The 16,996-nt window shown below is 54.0% G+C and overlaps 2 protein-coding genes across 2 annotated transcripts; one reads left to right on the top strand and one right to left on the bottom strand.

The window, feature by feature from the left end:
- Positions 1–469: 469 nt before the first annotated feature.
- Positions 470–7,112, top strand: J4E82_008444 (uncharacterized protein; the record flags this gene model as incomplete). Its single annotated transcript, XM_051734677.1, has 6 exons — positions 470–569; positions 688–807; positions 1,001–4,707; positions 4,871–5,098; positions 5,151–6,944; positions 6,999–7,112. 6 exons carry the CDS (start codon positions 470–472, stop codon positions 7,110–7,112), a joined length of 6,063 nt encoding a protein of 2,020 aa, XP_051585551.1.
- Positions 7,113–9,560: 2,448 nt separating this feature from the next.
- Positions 9,561–14,541, bottom strand: J4E82_008443 (uncharacterized protein; the record flags this gene model as incomplete). The annotated part of the gene is made up of 2 exons (XM_051734676.1): positions 9,561–11,374; positions 11,424–14,541. 2 exons carry the CDS (start codon positions 14,539–14,541, stop codon positions 9,561–9,563), a joined length of 4,932 nt encoding a protein of 1,643 aa, XP_051585550.1.
- Positions 14,542–16,996: the final 2,455 nt, after the last annotated feature.

Genomic DNA, 16,996 nt, shown 5'->3' with positions numbered 1-16,996 from the left:
AATCCCTATCTTGCTTTGTCATATGTGCAGCGGCCGCAACCGTATCAAGGAGCGTGTGCTGGGAAGTGGGTGCGGAAGAGATACACGTGACGCCCCGGCGATGGCTTAGCGCAATTTTGACGTGCCTTCCTCCTAAGTGCAACCTCACCTTTGCTTGTCCCTCCAAACTCTCGCGCCCGTCGCTCTTTCCCTTCCATGACGGCCATTTCACTACTTAATCAGAGCCGTGTCTGACCTCTTCTTACTAATTCCACTCTTTACTCTTTTGCTCGCTCGCAGCAAACCCCACCGCGCCTTGTCCGATCCGCCTATTCCTTGGCGCGTTTTCCGCGAAGCTCTCATCAACACCTGCCTCTCCGAGAGCTCCTGCACTTCGATTCTATCAACCACCACCCGTCCATACGACTGTACGGCGCATTGCTAGTCGCCTAGTAATCGATACACGCGCAACCCGTCGGACAAATTCAAAATGTCCTTCGGCGGTGGTTTCGGGGGCTTCGGCTCCAACAACAACAACCAGTCCACTGGCTTTGGTGGATTTGGTTCATCTAACAACAACACATCGACTGGTATGTACACACTCTTGCGTGAATTTCTGGATCCCTTTGCGCGCGACCGCTCCGATGTGCCCTGCGACATCGCCACGGCCTCCTCGACGAACCGTGTCTAACTTGCCCTCCGCCTCAGGCTTTGGCTCAAACGCGAATACCGGTACGAGCATATTCGGTGGCGGCGCAAACAACACGGGCAGCACAATGTTCGGGGGCGGTAACAACGCCAGCTCGAGCTCGCCTTTCGGGGGCTCAGGTATGTGGAACGATTGCGCTTCACTATCGCGTCGCTAGTTGGACCACTCTGCCTTGGTCGAAGTCGCTTTCAACGTCTTGTTGAGGTCGCCCACGACGACACGCTCCTAGGCGCTCTTTTGCGACGGCACTCAAATTTGCGCGGATCCATGATTTTTAGTTTACCCCGATCTGGAACTAACTTTTACCTTCAGGTGGCTTCGGTGCCAGCAACACAAACAACAACGCTTTCGGCTCGAAACCCTTTGGCGCTTCGACAACGGGCGGTGGCCTCTTTGGCGGCGGCGGCGGCGCTACAGGTGGCAGCACGTTTGGTGGCTTTGGATCAACGAACAACAACACTACTACCTCAGCCTTCGGGTCCAGCACTGCAAACACTGGAGGCGGTCTCTTTGGCCAGAGCAAGCCGGCGACGGGCTTCGGCGCGTCGACAACAACTGGTGGAGGTCTGTTTGGAGGCGGCAGCACCGGCGGTGCATTCGGTTCTACCAGCACGAACACCACAACCGGTGGCTTCGGTAGCGGCACTGGCAGCGCTTTTGGCGGAGGCAACAACCCACCACCCAACAATGGAACCGCCAACACTCCGTTCCAGCCATTCCAGGAGAAGGACGGTACAGGCAATGCCCAATCGCAGTACCAGACCATCACCTTCCAGCAACCGTACACGAACTACTCCCTCGAGGAGTTGCGCGTAGCCGACTACAACCAGGGCAGGCGGTATGGTAACCAAAATGGACAAGCTGGAGCGTTCGGACAGAGCACCGGCTTTGGCGGTTTTGGTGCTAACAACAACACCACCACCCCCGCATCTACAGGCTTTGGCGCATCCAACAACACTGGTGGAAGTCTCTTCGGTGGTGGTAACACAAACACTGCTGCTACAGGAGGATTCGGTCAGAGCACAGGTTCCGCGTTCGGGGCGAACAACAACACCTCTGGCGGAGGACTCTTCGGCCAGGCCAAGCCTGCAACTGGCGGGCTTTTTGGCTCGAACAACAACACCACAACTGGTACTACTGGTGGTCTGTTCGGAGGTGGTGCTGCTGCAACGAACAACACCACAGGTGGATTTGGCTCTGGAGGTGGAGGCTTCGGCTCATCTACGACTGGTGGTGGCGGTCTGTTTGGTCAGAACAAGCCTGCTACAGGCGGTGGTCTTTTCGGAGGCGGTGCCGCGACCACCAACACCTCAACACCATTCGGAGGTGGTGCAACTAACACCGGCAGCGCATTCGGCCAGTCAAACACTGGTGGTGGTGGTCTCTTCGGTCAAAACAACAACCAGACGTCCTCTACCCCAGCCTTCGGTGCCAACAACACATCGACAAACACTGGTGGTGGTCTCTTTGGCGGTGGCGGCGCTACAGGTGGAGGCTTCGGGCAAAACAACACATCCACGACTCAAAACACGACCTCTGGCGGTCTATTTGGCGGTGGTGGTGGATTTGGCCAAAACAACAACAACCAACAAAAGCCTGGTGGCCTCTTTGGCGGCGCAAGCACTGGTACCGGTACCACAGGTGGCGGCCTCTTCGGCGGAGCAAACCAGAGTCAGCCGGCTACTGGCGGTCTGTTCGGTGGCTCTACTGCCAACAACACAAACAACAATACTGGAGGCGGCTTGTTTGGCCAGAAGCCTGCTACTGGCGGTGGTTCCCTGTTTGGCGGCGGCAACAACACCAACACTGGAGCGACTGGCGGAGGCTTATTCGGTGGCCTTGGTAACAACAACAACCAGCAAAACACAGGAAGTGGTGGTCTCTTCGGCGGTGGCCAGAACAACAACCAACAGAAGCCTGGCGGCCTGTTTGGCGGCTCCACGAACAACAGCACTGGAGGCGGTCTCTTCGGTGGTGGACTTGGCCAATCGAACAACGGCCAATCGAACATGGGCAGCTCTATGCTCTTCCCGCAACAACAGCAGCAGCAGCAACCTAGCCTCAACAACAGCCTGTTCGGTGCCTCTGGAAGCTCTTTGTTGAACACATCCATGAACACCAACCCCTACGGCAACGACGCCCTCTTCGCTGGTCTTTCTACTCCAACTCAGAGCCCTGGCCCGCTTGCCACGCCCTTGTCCAGCAGCCAGAAGAACAAGAAGAACGCCATCCTGCCTCAGCACAAGCTCAACCCCGCCGCATCGACGCGCCTACTTACTCCGCAGAATAAGAGCCGCGGTTACGGATTCAGTTACTCCACATACGGCAGTCCAGCTGGCGGAGCAAGCCAAAACGGCGGCCAAGCCCTTGGTGGTAGCCTCTTTGCAGGCAGCCTTTCACGATCCCTGGGCAAGAGCTTGTCTACGAGTAATCTTCGCAACAGCTTCACTCCCGAAACCAGTATACTGGCACCGGGTGCGTTCTCTAACACTGGACGCAACTTCGGCAACGGCAGTCTCAAGCGACTCAACATCAACCGTAACATCACCAACAGGGCGCCATTGTTTGATGAGCCCGCGCAGAAGCGTGTCAGCTTTGTGGGTGGTGACAGCCCGAACGGAGAGACCAACGGAGAGACCGCACTGGTCGTTCGACAAGACGAGGAAGATGCCTCACCCCGGGCTAACGGCAACAACGCTGGTAACGAAGCGCCTCGCCCGGCCATGCAGCAGGTCAATGGAAATGAACTTGCCCGCGTGTCCGAGGACCATGTGCTCTCATCCAAGTCTGACGCATCCGTCAACATCCAACCTGGACAGGACCCCAAGCCAGGAGAGTACTGGTCTAGCCCCTCAATGGATCAGCTGAAGAAGATGAGCAAGCAGGAGCTCAGGAGCGTACCCGACTTCATCGTCGGTCGCCACAACATCGGACAGATTAAATTCCACCACGGCAAGCCTGTTGATCTGTCTGAAGTTGATCTCGATAAGCTGTTCGGTGACATTGTCCAGCTCAGTGCACGCAATGCTACCGTGTATGGAGAGAGCTGCACTTGTCTGCCAAAGCCACCGCTAGGCACTGCTCTGAACCAGCCTTCCGAGATTGTTCTTGCTAACTCCTGGCCTCGCAACAGGGCCGGCAAGAAGGATGTCAAGCATCTCGAGCGTCTCAAGCGTGTGGCCGGAACCACCTTCATCGCGTATAACCAGTCTACTGGCGAATGGACCTTCTCCGTCCCTCACTTCTCATCCTACGGTCTTGACTACGACGACTACAGCGACGAAGAAGATGACGATGCGTCAAGCGATCTCAGCGATGTTCCTGACACCCCAGCTGGCCAGCAACACCGCTCGAGCCAGATGACAAGCACACCCCAAGATGACTCTTTCGACAGCCCTACTCAGACCCAGTCTAGCCCTGACGACACCTTTGACTTCAAGAAGGGAATGCGTGGTAGTCGCGCTAGCGTGCCTGGTGGCTTCGGTGACGACTCGGCGTATATGGACGAGGAAGAGATGGACGACGCACAGGGCCAGTCTTTTTTAGGGCGGCGCTCCGTGGGTTCGCTTGATGGGCAGCAGGATGCTGACTACGATGAAGAAAGCGAATCGGAATTGGCACACGACCAGAACATGGCGGATTCTGTATCGGGACCAATTCGCACCACGGAGCAAGACACCGCTAAGGAAGACCCCTTCAGGAGCACACTGAAGCCGAAGTCTATCTTGAAGGCTAGTCAGCTCATGAAGCCCGGAACAGGGACACCTTCGAAAGCGCAGCCGGTATTCGATGACGATTGGGCAAACCAGCTCCAGCGCACGATTAGTCCAAAGAAGCAGGATCGATATGCTCTTCGCGAAAGCCAGGGCAACGTACTACGAGAACACGAAGCACACCCTACGAACTTCTCGCAATCCTTCGGCGCACGACAGATGACTACTGCAATGGATTTGATGGATTCTCTATTCGGAGAAGCGGAGAAGCAACAGTTTCCCAAGCATGGTGGACATGGTATTGAGGTTTGACTTCCCCTCCCTTTTGGCGTTTGTATTAATGGGGCGCGGTCTGTGGCGGGTTTCCTACGTGGTTCTCCTTCATAGATTGACGCTTGGACCTTACGTCCGCCCGTGTATGTAGTCACAAATTGATACGGGACAAGATTGCTGAAACTCTTGTCTCTAGTTACCCTATTCCAAGCGACCCAAAACCGCCTCCGATCTCGACGAGCTTGCCGATGCCGACAAAGAATTCCACGGCTGCAGCAAACCCCATTTCAGCGAAACGAACGTCCTGATCTACGGCAACAAAGGCCCCTCGCACCTCGAAGGCGGCGTCTTTCCTACGGCTCAAGAACCGCTCGTCGATGCTACGAAGGATATGCGTTTCGTCAAGATGCCCACCTTCACCGATGTAAGTTGTAGCGTTTAGCCGTTGTGATAGTATTAATGCTGACTGGTTTTAGTCTGCGCCTGAAACCTTGTCGCTTCAGAAACAACATACCAAGATTGTCACATCCGATGGTGTACCTTCAGCAAAGCTCTTGACTGACCCTGCTCCGGTCGAGTTCTCCAGTATGGCAAAGGCCGTCGCGCTCGACACTCCAGCTGGCGTTCACGAGCAGCAAGCTTGGCAATTGCTTTCCCTTTTGTTCGACGACGCCGATCGTATCCCAGCGGACGTGCACGAAGAGAACATCAACGTCTACCGGAAGGAGAAGTTGTCGGAATTCTGGAAGCTTCTCGTTTGGGACGATGCGCAGAAGCATGCCCAGCAAGCAGCTTCGGCCGAAGAGCGCGCGATCGCCCACCTCAGCTGCAACAACGTCGCTGATGCTTGTCATACATTGTTGGACGGACTCGACCTACGACTGGCCACGATGGTCGCTCAGATCGGTGGTGACGAGACTATGCGCCAGAGCATGGTAGCCCAGCTTGATGAATGGCGTCGTCTGGATGTGCTTTCCGAGATGGAGGATCCCCAGCGTGCGATCTACGAGCTTCTCTCTGGCAACTGTACCAAGTCAGAAGGCAAAGTGGGGGCTGGCCGGGAGAACCGGGCTTCTACATTCAACATCTCAAGTCGATTTGCTCTTGATTGGCGACGGGCTTTTGGACTTCGTCTGTGGTACGGCACAATGATCGACGAGCCTATCGAGATGGCTATTGCGCAGTTTGCGGACGCTGTTCGAGACGGTAATGAAGATGTCAAGCCGGTGCCCTGGTTCATCCAAGACAAAGCCGACATGGGCTGGAACGACCCGGATGCTGAGCACCGAGAAGATCTGCTCTGGGGCATTCTCAAGCTCTATGCGGCAGAGAAGATGGGACTTCCCGCCAATATTGAGGATGTTCTTGCGCCAGAGAACGTATCCGGCAATCCTTTCAACGCTCGTCTCTCGTTCCAGTTGTTCCAGCTCTTCAAGTCTCGACAAGATGATGAGACCGAAGCGGATGAGCGCAAGGTCGCTATGCCTACCTCTCGCGGCCAGGATGAAGACGATGGCATGTTCCGCCATTCGCTCCAGTCATGGTCCGCCCCAGGTGCTGCAGACGATGTGCAAGCCGCGAACCCGCTTGTCGAGCTGAGTGATAAGATCACGCTCACATATGCTGCCTCGCTACATACACCAGAGCACTGGACCACTGCTATCTGGGTGTACGCACATCTGTCATCTCCAGCAATGCGAGAGCACTACATGCGCTCGCTCGTCAACCAGTTCTCGAGCTCATACTCCTTGCAGGAGGGTGATGCCACCTACGATTACCTCACGAGCGACCTCAAAGTTCCTGCGACATGGCTCCACGGTGCCGCTGCATTGCAAGCGAAGTCAGGTGGCGACGCCCTACGTGAGGCGACGCATCTCATCAAAGCCGAGGAGCTCGAGGAGGCGCACGAAGTGCTGTGCCGCAAGGTTGGCCCAGAAGCTATCGTCTCTCGCGACTACGATGCGCTCCGTGAGCTCATGGGTGGCTTTGTTTCCAAGTCGCCATCCGCGCGCCCGAAGGAAACACTTCAAGGCTGGGCTCAAGGTGGTCAGATCTACTTTGACTACATTGAGTTGATTGATACGACTGGCCAACGCTCCAACTACCGCGTCGACGAAGAGCTGGACAATCGTGTTCAGGAGCTTCTTACCAAGCTACAGCGTGCATTGGAGATTGCTGGACGCGACAGGTTGAGCACCTGCGGTCTGGAGGAGCGTGTGGCGCTCATGGAAATCGCTGGCACTGTCGCCAACCTTATCTCAAAGACACAGGTATGTCACATATGCTCTCTCGACCTCGAACATCTGAAGCTAACATGTACTCAGCGAACCAACCGCAACGCCATTCTCAAACTCCCCCTGACCGAAGACTCGTGGCTTAAGCACACAATCGACCTTAGCACAAGCTACTACCACAATGTCATGGTCACCAGTCGGTAGAACCAGAGGATCATTGACTTACGCATTCTCCTGAAGAAGGACGAACTCGGTACGAGAGAGTGCTCAATCAAGAATGACATCAACTGTGGAGGGAAGGCGTGCATTGGATGCAGCCTTGATCGTTTTATGGGAAGCCCACAAGGACTAAGGAGATGAAGTATTGAGTGTTAGTTGAAACGACTTTGTCCGAACGAAGCATGCAATTGAGGTTTATCGGTTAGACTAGGGAGGAAAAGCAACTTCGATTCGACATGTGTATAATAGATATTCTGCTTGGAACCTCGTTTAATGCATTGCTTATGGTACTTTTTGGTGTCTCGACTAATACTGGCTATGTGTGTTTTCAGAATCGGCTTAACAATGTATGTCTTTTACTCACGTCGTGTCATATCGTCAATCCTTCGGACTGTACCATCGAAAGTATCAACATCAAATTTTGGTGCCTCACGTCCAAGATCGTGAAGAGCAGTCTCACACCTTGGAATTATCCCTCCACTTCCTCTGCCAGTCATGAGAATCTCGGCTCCACGTTTTGTTCTTGTTTCCTTTGTGGGGTGATGGTGTATGATAAGGTTTATGTTGCAGGAAAGACGTGCATCTATATCGTAGGTCTCATTGCACAAGCCCTGCTCGTGTGTACTGTACAGTGAGCCGCAAACACATGTCTTTTCTTGTTTGTTTTTTGTACTTTAGAAACAGGACGAGCTATTGCTCATGGAGCGCTCTCAAAGATGCTGCCCATGTGAACATCGCCAGATGGTTTTCGAGCAACTGAAATTAGCCCCAGCACATACGCCCAGTCTCTTGTGTTTTTGATCAAGGTGAAATTGACAGACATCGTCGTTCAAGCATATGATTTTGGAGATAATGGAACGATGTGATGGAGGAGAGGGAGTGGTATACACAGGATATTTATATACCGCCCTGATTAACCAATGTCCAACAGAGATGACGTCGCGACACTGACGTATACATCGGCCAGTATGTGTCGTACTACAAAACCATGAATAATGCCGTATACTAGCTTTAACCAAGTAATTATACCACATCTACAAGCTTCTGAGGTTCGTTCTTTCTCCTCCGTATCTATTCAAAAACTTGTCTTCAAAAGCTCTACAATGACTGGTGTATGCTGCGCCCTCTCGCAGCTTCCTGAAAGAAGTACCAGGCCTAAGCATGTGGACTGTCTTTTTTGCTTCTATGAACTCTACTCGAAATTATAAGAAAAAAGTTCATATCTCAGTCATAGGTTGCGTGCGTTCAAAACCCAAATCGATCAAATTGCGTCCTCATGACGATTGGAAGAATTCTCAATTGTCATGGGAAAATGGAACTTGAACTGTATTAGGCCGTCCCTGGAAGGTTTCCCACTCGCATCTTTACGGATATATAAAGAAAACTCTGGTTCGATCACTCTGTGCATCACGTTCCCTCGAAAGTCCTGAATTATTTCCAAAAAGAAGGTAAACGCTACGAATGGAGAAGGGCTCGGCGTCTGCGGGCACCGAAAGATGCAATCCTACTAAACATGACTCTGCCGAGTTGCTCCTCCCTCATTTACTCCTACACGCACCAAAACGCTAGGACTATACTACGATGATCTGAGTAGTTCCATTTCAAAAGTAACACACGCACTCACATCTTTCGTGAGACTGCGACACAAAATCAAAAGTTCTAAACGCACGTTCTATGAGATCGTGCTTCCTTTCTCGAAAAGGGCGTCTGACAAAAGGCTCTTTGCAGTCTCATCATCTGAGACGAGGAGTATTATATCATTTGGATATGACCATCTCTGACGATTCCCAAAAACCAAGTCAGCTTGGAGATTTGAGCAGAGCTGTCCTTCCGTCTGCCTTCTGATAGCATTGCACCATCCATTACATGTTTGGAACGCCAGATGGGCTCGACATACTATCCGTGAGACAGTATATAAATACCTTCTCAGGGTGTACCTCCATCCGTTCTTCACTACATCTAAAAGCCAATTCCTTCCAAAAGATTTGGGCCATTTAAGGATGGCGCTAGCTTCCTCGCGCTTTTGAAAACCCAAAAACGAAAATGGCATGGGAAATGCTTCTGCGACTTCTTCGCATTGTCGAACGAAAACAAAAAAACCACATCTTGCATGCATGTTCTGTTCGAGAACCTGCTTCCCAGATATTAAAGCATGCATCTATGTTTGAAACTTTTCAAAATTGTTGATCTCACTCTCATGTGGGCACGAGTTCCCAGGACCTTCACTACTGTGACTTATAATCTGAAAGCTATCAACAGGCCCTTAGCAGATCCGAGTACCTCTAACGAGACATGACACGACCTCTCAACATTGCTCTAAGATGTGCACTGTTCATGTCACGGAGATCTCTCGATAATTTAAATGCTACTGTAAAAGTTGTGGTATAAATATACAAGTCCGTCAGATACTATATACAATGACGATACCTAGACTCATGTCTGCGGAGTTGCGGCTTGCCCCTGCTGCGCAGACGCAGTGGTACCATCTCTCGGCGGGCCTTGTGGACGCCCGCCTCTTGCGGCACCACGACCACCGCGGCCAATTCTGCCACGGCCGCCTCTGCCTGCGCTATCGGGGCCAGATGGGCGACCACCGCCATCTTGTTTCTGGCCCGCTTTAGGTAGTGGGTTTGGCTTGGCGACCGGTCCAGCGCTGACGTCGCGTTTGCCTTTGCCGCGGTCGGCTTCGTCTCCGCCTTCTTTCTTGTCTTGACCCTTTGTCTTGCCGCCGCGCCCACCACGACCTTTGCCTCGACCGCGACCAGAAGTTTTGGAAAGCTTTTCCACCAACTTCTTGGTCTGCTCCTCTTCCTCGATAACACGTCTGCTCTCCTGCTCCCACCACAGCTGGAACTCTTGCTCTTGCTGAATTTCCTGCAGACTGCGCTTGGCTGCTGCATCGCGTATTGAAGTCTTCTCTGCTTCTTGCAAGGACAAAATCTCCATCATGCTGAGATGCTGACTTGGGGACGTTGGCGAGTGCTGTGGCAAGGGAATGTGGCGGACAGATCGAGGCGTTGGGATAGGATCAGTAGAGACTGACATGCCTCTCTCATTCGCAGCAGGACGAGCTTGGGAAGGCGACGCAGCTCCTGCATCATGACTTTGGGACGCCGTCCGCTTGTCCTTCTGCTTCGATCCAGCACCCTTCTTTGCAACAGTTTGTCGCATAGTAAGTTGAGGCGTACTTGATGCTCGGGAAGGCTCAGGCGATGGCTTCAGCGGCGGCGAGCGAGCCACTGCTGGAGCAACAACCGGACTGTTGCTTGGTTTCCTATGTGCAGCTGCTGTCCACGGGGATACGGCTGGCGGCACCGGTTGGGGCTTCTCGATGGCTGTGCCGAGCTTTTGGGCTTGTCGTAGGCGATTCTTTTCCTTTTGCGACATCTTGATAGGCGCAGCCTTGACAGTTCGCTCACTCTCGCTCCGTGAGAGGCCGATCGACAAGTTTGATGGCGTAGCTGAGGACTCTTGAGCCATAATATCCTTGAGTTCAAGCTTGGGACCAGCAAGCGGTGCGGTCACCCAAGGCTGACCAGGTGGCCTTGCCTCCTTGATAGCTGGCGGAGGAAGAGGGCTGACGGACTTGAACGGTATGTCACCCCCTTTGTTGAACGTGTGCGGTGATGGTTTTGGGATCGTGCCCCAGGGCGTCTCGGGAGATCCAACTGGTGTCTCTAGCGCTTTCTCATCTCCGCTTTGCTCTGTGAATCGCGGGGGCTTGATCTTCTTTGGCACGTCCTCGTCGTCCTCGCCATCTGACATTTCGAACATGAGATCTTGGGCGGAGTTTTTACCTTTCAGCGCTGGCGACATTACTGGACTCTTTGCTTCTTTGGATACCCTTCTTCGATTCCGTTGGCGTAATGGGGAAGCTGCTACTTCTTCCAGACTTTGAGCTCTGAAAGAGGATGAGAGGTTGTCGCCGTCCGCGTACTTGTTCGACAGTACTATCGCATCGACCTTGGCGCGCCTGCCACGTTCTATCCTCTCAGCAAGCTCTGGGTAGCGCTCGAAGAGGAGAGCCTCAGCTCGCCCACTTCTTGCAAAAGGCAAGTAAGCGAGTTGATTCTCATGGGCGACTTGATTGAGCTCCAGCAGCAGGTCCTCGTCCAGTTCGTCTAGTGAGCCGTTCTGCATGACTGCCTCCAAACTCAGACATACGTATTCAAGGGCTGCGTCCTTGAACTCAGCGACCGAACTGGGAGCAACTGCTGTAAGAAGGGAGCAAACGTTTCGAGCGTTGACTATCGTCTAATTAGCGAATGCACGATAACATCAAATATGTATACATACCATAGCGACCGATCAGTCTTTGACAGATCTGCGACAGACGGTCTAGCATCAATTCATTGGCGACAGACATGACATCCATGACATGGTCGAGCAACTCGTCAAGTGCCAGCAAATCATTCAGGTCTTCGCTGGTAACATCCTCGAAAATCTCCTCACCAGCATCGGTGTAGAGATGGCGAACAATGAGCTCGAAAAGCTGCGTTTCCACATGCGTCAAATCAATGTGGACGAGCGGAGATTCCTCAGTCCGCCTTCCCGCGAGCCACTGACCGCCAGCACGTCCTCGGAACAAGCTTTCGAAGAAAGGACAGCGCTGGCAGATTACGTCCGAGTGTAGCAGCATCTGGCCATCAGCAAGGTCGACGATGACGTCGCCACTCTCGAAGAAAGACTGCTCCTTGATAGCGAGTTCCATATCCATGTGTAAGGATCTCCGTGGCTTGACCATCTGACGTACAGCAGGCTCGAGCTGTCGCATTTCGAGACGGGAAGCAATCTTCATCAATTCTGTCCGTACGGAACGGTACCTGTGTGCCAAGGTAGGGTAGTGCCGGGTGACGTTCCAGAAGTCCACAACAGAGTCGGTGTAGGCGTAGAGAACGAGGTTGAAGATGGTGAGGAAATCAAGACCTTGGAAGAGTACCAGAACTCTCCCACCCTCTGCCTTGACGGTCAGGAGGTCAGGCACGACATGTTCGCTGCCCTTCACCCTAAAGTCGAGCAGGGCGTCCCGCAAGACACGGCTGCGTCCAGCCAAGATGAACTCGTGAACGGGTATGCGGACGTCAGACAAAGTAGATCCAACTTCCATGTTATACGTCCGATCTGGCGTTGTCAACGAGCGCTGCAGGATATCAGTGATTTCCGCTTCCAGGTCCTTCGACTTCAAGACACGCTTGCGCAGACCTTGCGCTTCTGAAGCTCGGGTCCAGAATCTTGGTGTGGGCTCCTCATCGTCGGATGTTTCCTCGTAGTTTGTCAACTCGTGGAAAGAAAGCAACGGCGCTAGGTCGTCCCACAGCCCGGCTTCGTCCACACCGATCTGGTTTCTGGTAACATCGCAGTCCTTGCGGATGGCAGCGTATGCGCCGAATGCGGAGGCACGGACAGCAATCACCCGAGTCAGGCCTGACACACGCTGGAATTTGTAGTCTTTGGGCTTGGACTCTACAGCAGCAGTGACATTTGCATTCTTGATGGTCGCTCGCTTCGTACGTCTCCAGACGCTGCCAACCTCAGTGGTTAAGATGATAGAACCGTCCTGGTCGACATCAACATCTCGTGCTGCCATGTGGCTTTTCTTAGACGACCAGATACGGAACGGTGCAGACAAGGCTCCTCTAATTTGCTTCGGGTTTGTGGTTGATGTGCCGGCATCTTGGGCACCCTCTGAGCGCCGGCTGACAGCCACTGTGAAGACCTCACCAGAAGTAGACAGCGCACAAATGGTGTCACCACCAGATGTGATCTTGCTGATCCTGTTTGGCGCAGTATCATACTTTGTAGTCAACCAGCTCTCCTTGAGGAAGTTACTAGTGAACCCGTCCAAGGGGAAGCTGAGCTTTGCATAACCATAGTTCGCAAATACCCAAACCTCGCGGTTCTCCAGCAGACATACAGTAGCACCGTCAATGGCCGAGACTGAATGAATAGGACTGGAGAATAGTGCTGCAGCAATCTTCCTGGGGATGACCTGCATCTCCAGCGACCGAGCGTCTGAATCGACAATACCAAGTTGGCCTTCATTCTTGCCGAAGGTGTACAAGGACGTCGCAGTGTGAACGACCGAATGTATCCGAGATGCGGCAATACCTGTGACAACATCTCGCTTCAATGGTCCAAAAATCTGTCGAGGAATAGTTGAGATGGGATCGTCGTCCTTTACGGCGGGTTTCGGCAGCGCATACCCTAGCTGTCCGTATGCATTGTTACCCCACGAGTAGATCTCTCCCTCTTCGGTGATGGCCAGAGTGTGGTTCTGCCCCAACGCAACACCAGCAACTTTCTTCTGACCCAATCCGCCGCTTTCGATGCAGGTAAACTGATACCTCGTCGTTTCATTACCCGTGCCTAGACGACCGCCTGGACCGTGGCCACACATGTACAGATTGGATACAGGGTCGGTAGTCAACACAGCGGTATGCAACTTCGACATCCGCACGTCCTGAATGACTATCGGCGTATTGCGAATGTGAGTTGGAAGATCTACAGTACTGCGCGCTTGGAGAAGCCCGGAATCCTGCATGGGCGCTCCTGTCGCAGCCCAATACTGGTTCTGCCGCTCGCGGTGCTCCCTATAGAAACGCTGGAGGAGGTGATCCGGTCTGCGCAGAGTAATACGCTCCGGATATTGGCGGTCATCTTCGTCACCAAAACCAAGGGTGACGTTCTTGTTGCTGCCGAAAGTGTACACTTCATCTCCCTCAAGAAGTACAGGTGGGGCAATCAGCTTCTTGCGCGTCTCGTCATCCACGTCGCCACTGTCTCCGTGAGCCATCTCGTCGTCCGAGTCAGAATCGAAGGCGGGCGCTTCTTCTGGCCGCAGTGTTCGATCCTTGATAGTCATAGAGAACAAATCCAGGGGACCGTATCCTTCCTTGTCTTTGATCTTGACCAAACCCCGCGCATGCTGGTTGAACCCGCTGGAACCCTGACCAAGAATGTCCTGCGCATCGCGATTCAGAATGAGGCGTGCAATGGCGATGTTACCGAAGTAAAAGGCCCTGTGGAGCGCAGTCCAGCCATTCTCCGCATCTTGTATATACACGTCGGTCCACGGATGCTCCAGCAGTGCTTGCGCGAAGTCTACAGCGCTCTCCGCAGTAGATGACGCAGCATGGTGCAGAATAGTCATGCCAGCTGCATCCCGGCTGTTGATGTCAAACCGACTGAGATTCGCAGCCGCACCCATGCCCATCTTGCGGCCCTTCGCACTTGTTATTGGTGATGCATTATAACTCCCCGGGCTGCCGTTCACTGCTGTGGCAAATCCTCCGCCCTGCCAGCCTGCGAAGCCTTTCTGTGTTGCCGATCGGGCCGTATGCGTGGGGGTTGCGAGGACATGTCGAAAGTTGTCGACATCATCTTCGAGGTAGTATTTCCAGAGATAGCCGCTCATGTGCCGGTAGGAGGAGGAGTGATCCGAAGCTTTTACGAGTAGCACCTGGCCTCAACCTCAAGGGGTCAAAGCGTGTTTAAAGGTGCTGGCTGTAAAGCTGAGGACGACTCCAGGTGAGGGGGCTAAACGCGACTGGTCGGCGGTGTGAGACTGGGTGTGTCGTTGGCGTATGCGTGTTGGTATAGAAGTGGGATGCGTGAGGAAGGAGCAAGGTGGCAAGTCGTCGGAACGCGATTGTCGGTCGTCAGATTAGCGGGCAGGGGGTACGGTGTGGCGCACGTAGAGGATGTGTCGCGACAAGCTGCTTAGGCGATGTGTGCGTTTGTGTTTGCAGAGGGAGGCGCGAGTGGCGGGGCGCGAAATGGGTGTGGGTTGAGGTGCTAGGTATCTATGACGAAACTACCGAGGCGATAGTAGAGAGACGCTGAGTCGTTGTCGCGAGAGTCAAGATGAGTCAGAGTGAGTCTGCTATACTTCCTGAAGCTTCTGCAAATGCGAACGAGGGGTTAGTTATAGGTGGCAGCCGCGAATATGCTTCGGAGGTGCAACTGCGGGCGCAGTGTGGGATGGCCATGTCGAAGCCATGGGAATCAGCCAATGGCGTTCGTCCTCCTCTCCACAAGCTGTCGTCGGAGGTCGACATTGCTTCCAACGTAAGCCGTCTAGAGAAACTACAGTGGTGTATCATCATGTCCCCAAAGTCATGAGACGTCCGACACCGGCTACGAGATGTAGATGGAGGACGCAGAGCTGGGAGGACGCCAGTGTTGCGCGATGACGGCGGGCGCGCCTATGCTATATACCACGCAGCTTTCTCCACTCTGACTGGCGGTGAACCTATACTACGTGACAAACACTCAACTTGGCGCTTGTGGTCACCGTTCGGAAGGGCCTTTTAGACTTTGGGTGCGCTCGAAGGTGAGACTTGAGTGCAAAAGTAACGTGAACTGCTGCAGGGCGGAAGCTAGCCTCTGAAGGCTACTCGGACCTAGCGATGAGTTCACGACAAGGGAGCTACAGAGAAGGTCCGAAGACGCGGCGTCAATCACATCATCGAGCAGGCCATGATACCATATCTTGACTGCCATGCATCGATGACTGTCTCTGAACGACGCGCCAAGGCCAGCCCGTGAATATCAAAAGCAAGTGATGGATGCCTCGCAGCGCGTATGCGGCTGGACAGCCACAGGAGCCAATCCGTCCATTCATGCATGGGACATAGGCAGCAGTAGATGTATCGTGCATTCGACTTGTAGTGTCCAAAGTCGGAAGGAAGTACTGCGCAGACCCGCACTCGGACATGCAGGCTATACCCTTGTGCGTAATTGATCGTTCTCATGCGCTCCCACGACGCTGCCTGTTCTCCAGCCCATGACATGGATGATTTACGACGCGGAATCGCGTCTCACCGGCAACGCTATAGCACAGACGATGAGCAGATCTGGTGAGACCGGTCAGAGGCTGTGAAAAGGTAAGGTGAGGCGTCGAACGGTGCTGCATAGCCGGGAAGGCCAGCCAATGACACAATTGGCGGCTGGGATGGCACGCGTTGCTGGCTACAGGCGAGCAGGATTGCGCATTCGCGAAAAGAATGGCGCACCCCAGACAGGCAGCGCAATCAAGGTGGATAGGACGGTGGATAGGTGGATATGTATGCGCGCCTCGATCGGACGGTCTCGATTCGGAGGTGGTGGTGAAGGGCGCTAGCGCGGATCAAGCAGTGGCACTCGTCCATGCCAGCTCCCCCCATGTCTGTGTGAGCTCGCCGAAGCTTCCACATGTCGATGAGCACCTCCATCTTCCCCGGATTTGGCTCAAGTAAGACTGATTTCCCTCGTTGACCCTCACAGTCGCTAGCTTCCTGCAGCTTCCGATAGCTTTATCTTGCCCGGCCGACTACTGCACAGGTGCTGCATCGTTTATCTCGTGGCCGGCCCTTGCCTGGAGCTTAGCTATCTTCCTCGCTCGTCATTCGAACATCGCCGCGTGACTGACTCCCAGCGCATGCGTCCCAACACTCTCTGACTGTTCCAACGCCATCGCCTGCCTTTTCACGCCTCCGTCTGGGCAAAGACTCATCATCCGTATCTAGCTGTCGTCCCACTGCTCTGCGCCCAAATACATCCTCGACCTTCCAGTCGGGTGCTCAGCTTAACTCCGCTGCATCGCCCCAGGCACACACTTCACCCAACCTCAGGTTCCCACGCTGCAGACCATGGCTGCTGCCTGAGCCCTGCCTGCCTTCTGAACAAGTCCCCGCGTGCCCCAGTCTCCTGAGAGACATTTCTGACGGCTACTACGCGAACCTGACACTGGCTGCACTCGTGATGGCTACGCGCATTCATCCTCGCCTGTTTCCGCCGCTACCATAACCGTACTTGACACGCCCTCTGCCCTCGTCGCCAGGCCAGTCACGCCCTCTGCCCTTTTGTACCTGCAGGAGGCCGCCGCCGCC

The sequence above is a fragment of the Alternaria postmessia genome, assembly GCF_024291825.1.
Source record: "Alternaria postmessia strain BMP 2775 chromosome Unknown scaffold_68, whole genome shotgun sequence".
In the NCBI taxonomy this organism is placed as follows: domain Eukaryota; kingdom Fungi; phylum Ascomycota; class Dothideomycetes; order Pleosporales; family Pleosporaceae; genus Alternaria; species Alternaria postmessia.
This window is presented reverse-complemented; position numbering and strand designations above follow the sequence as displayed.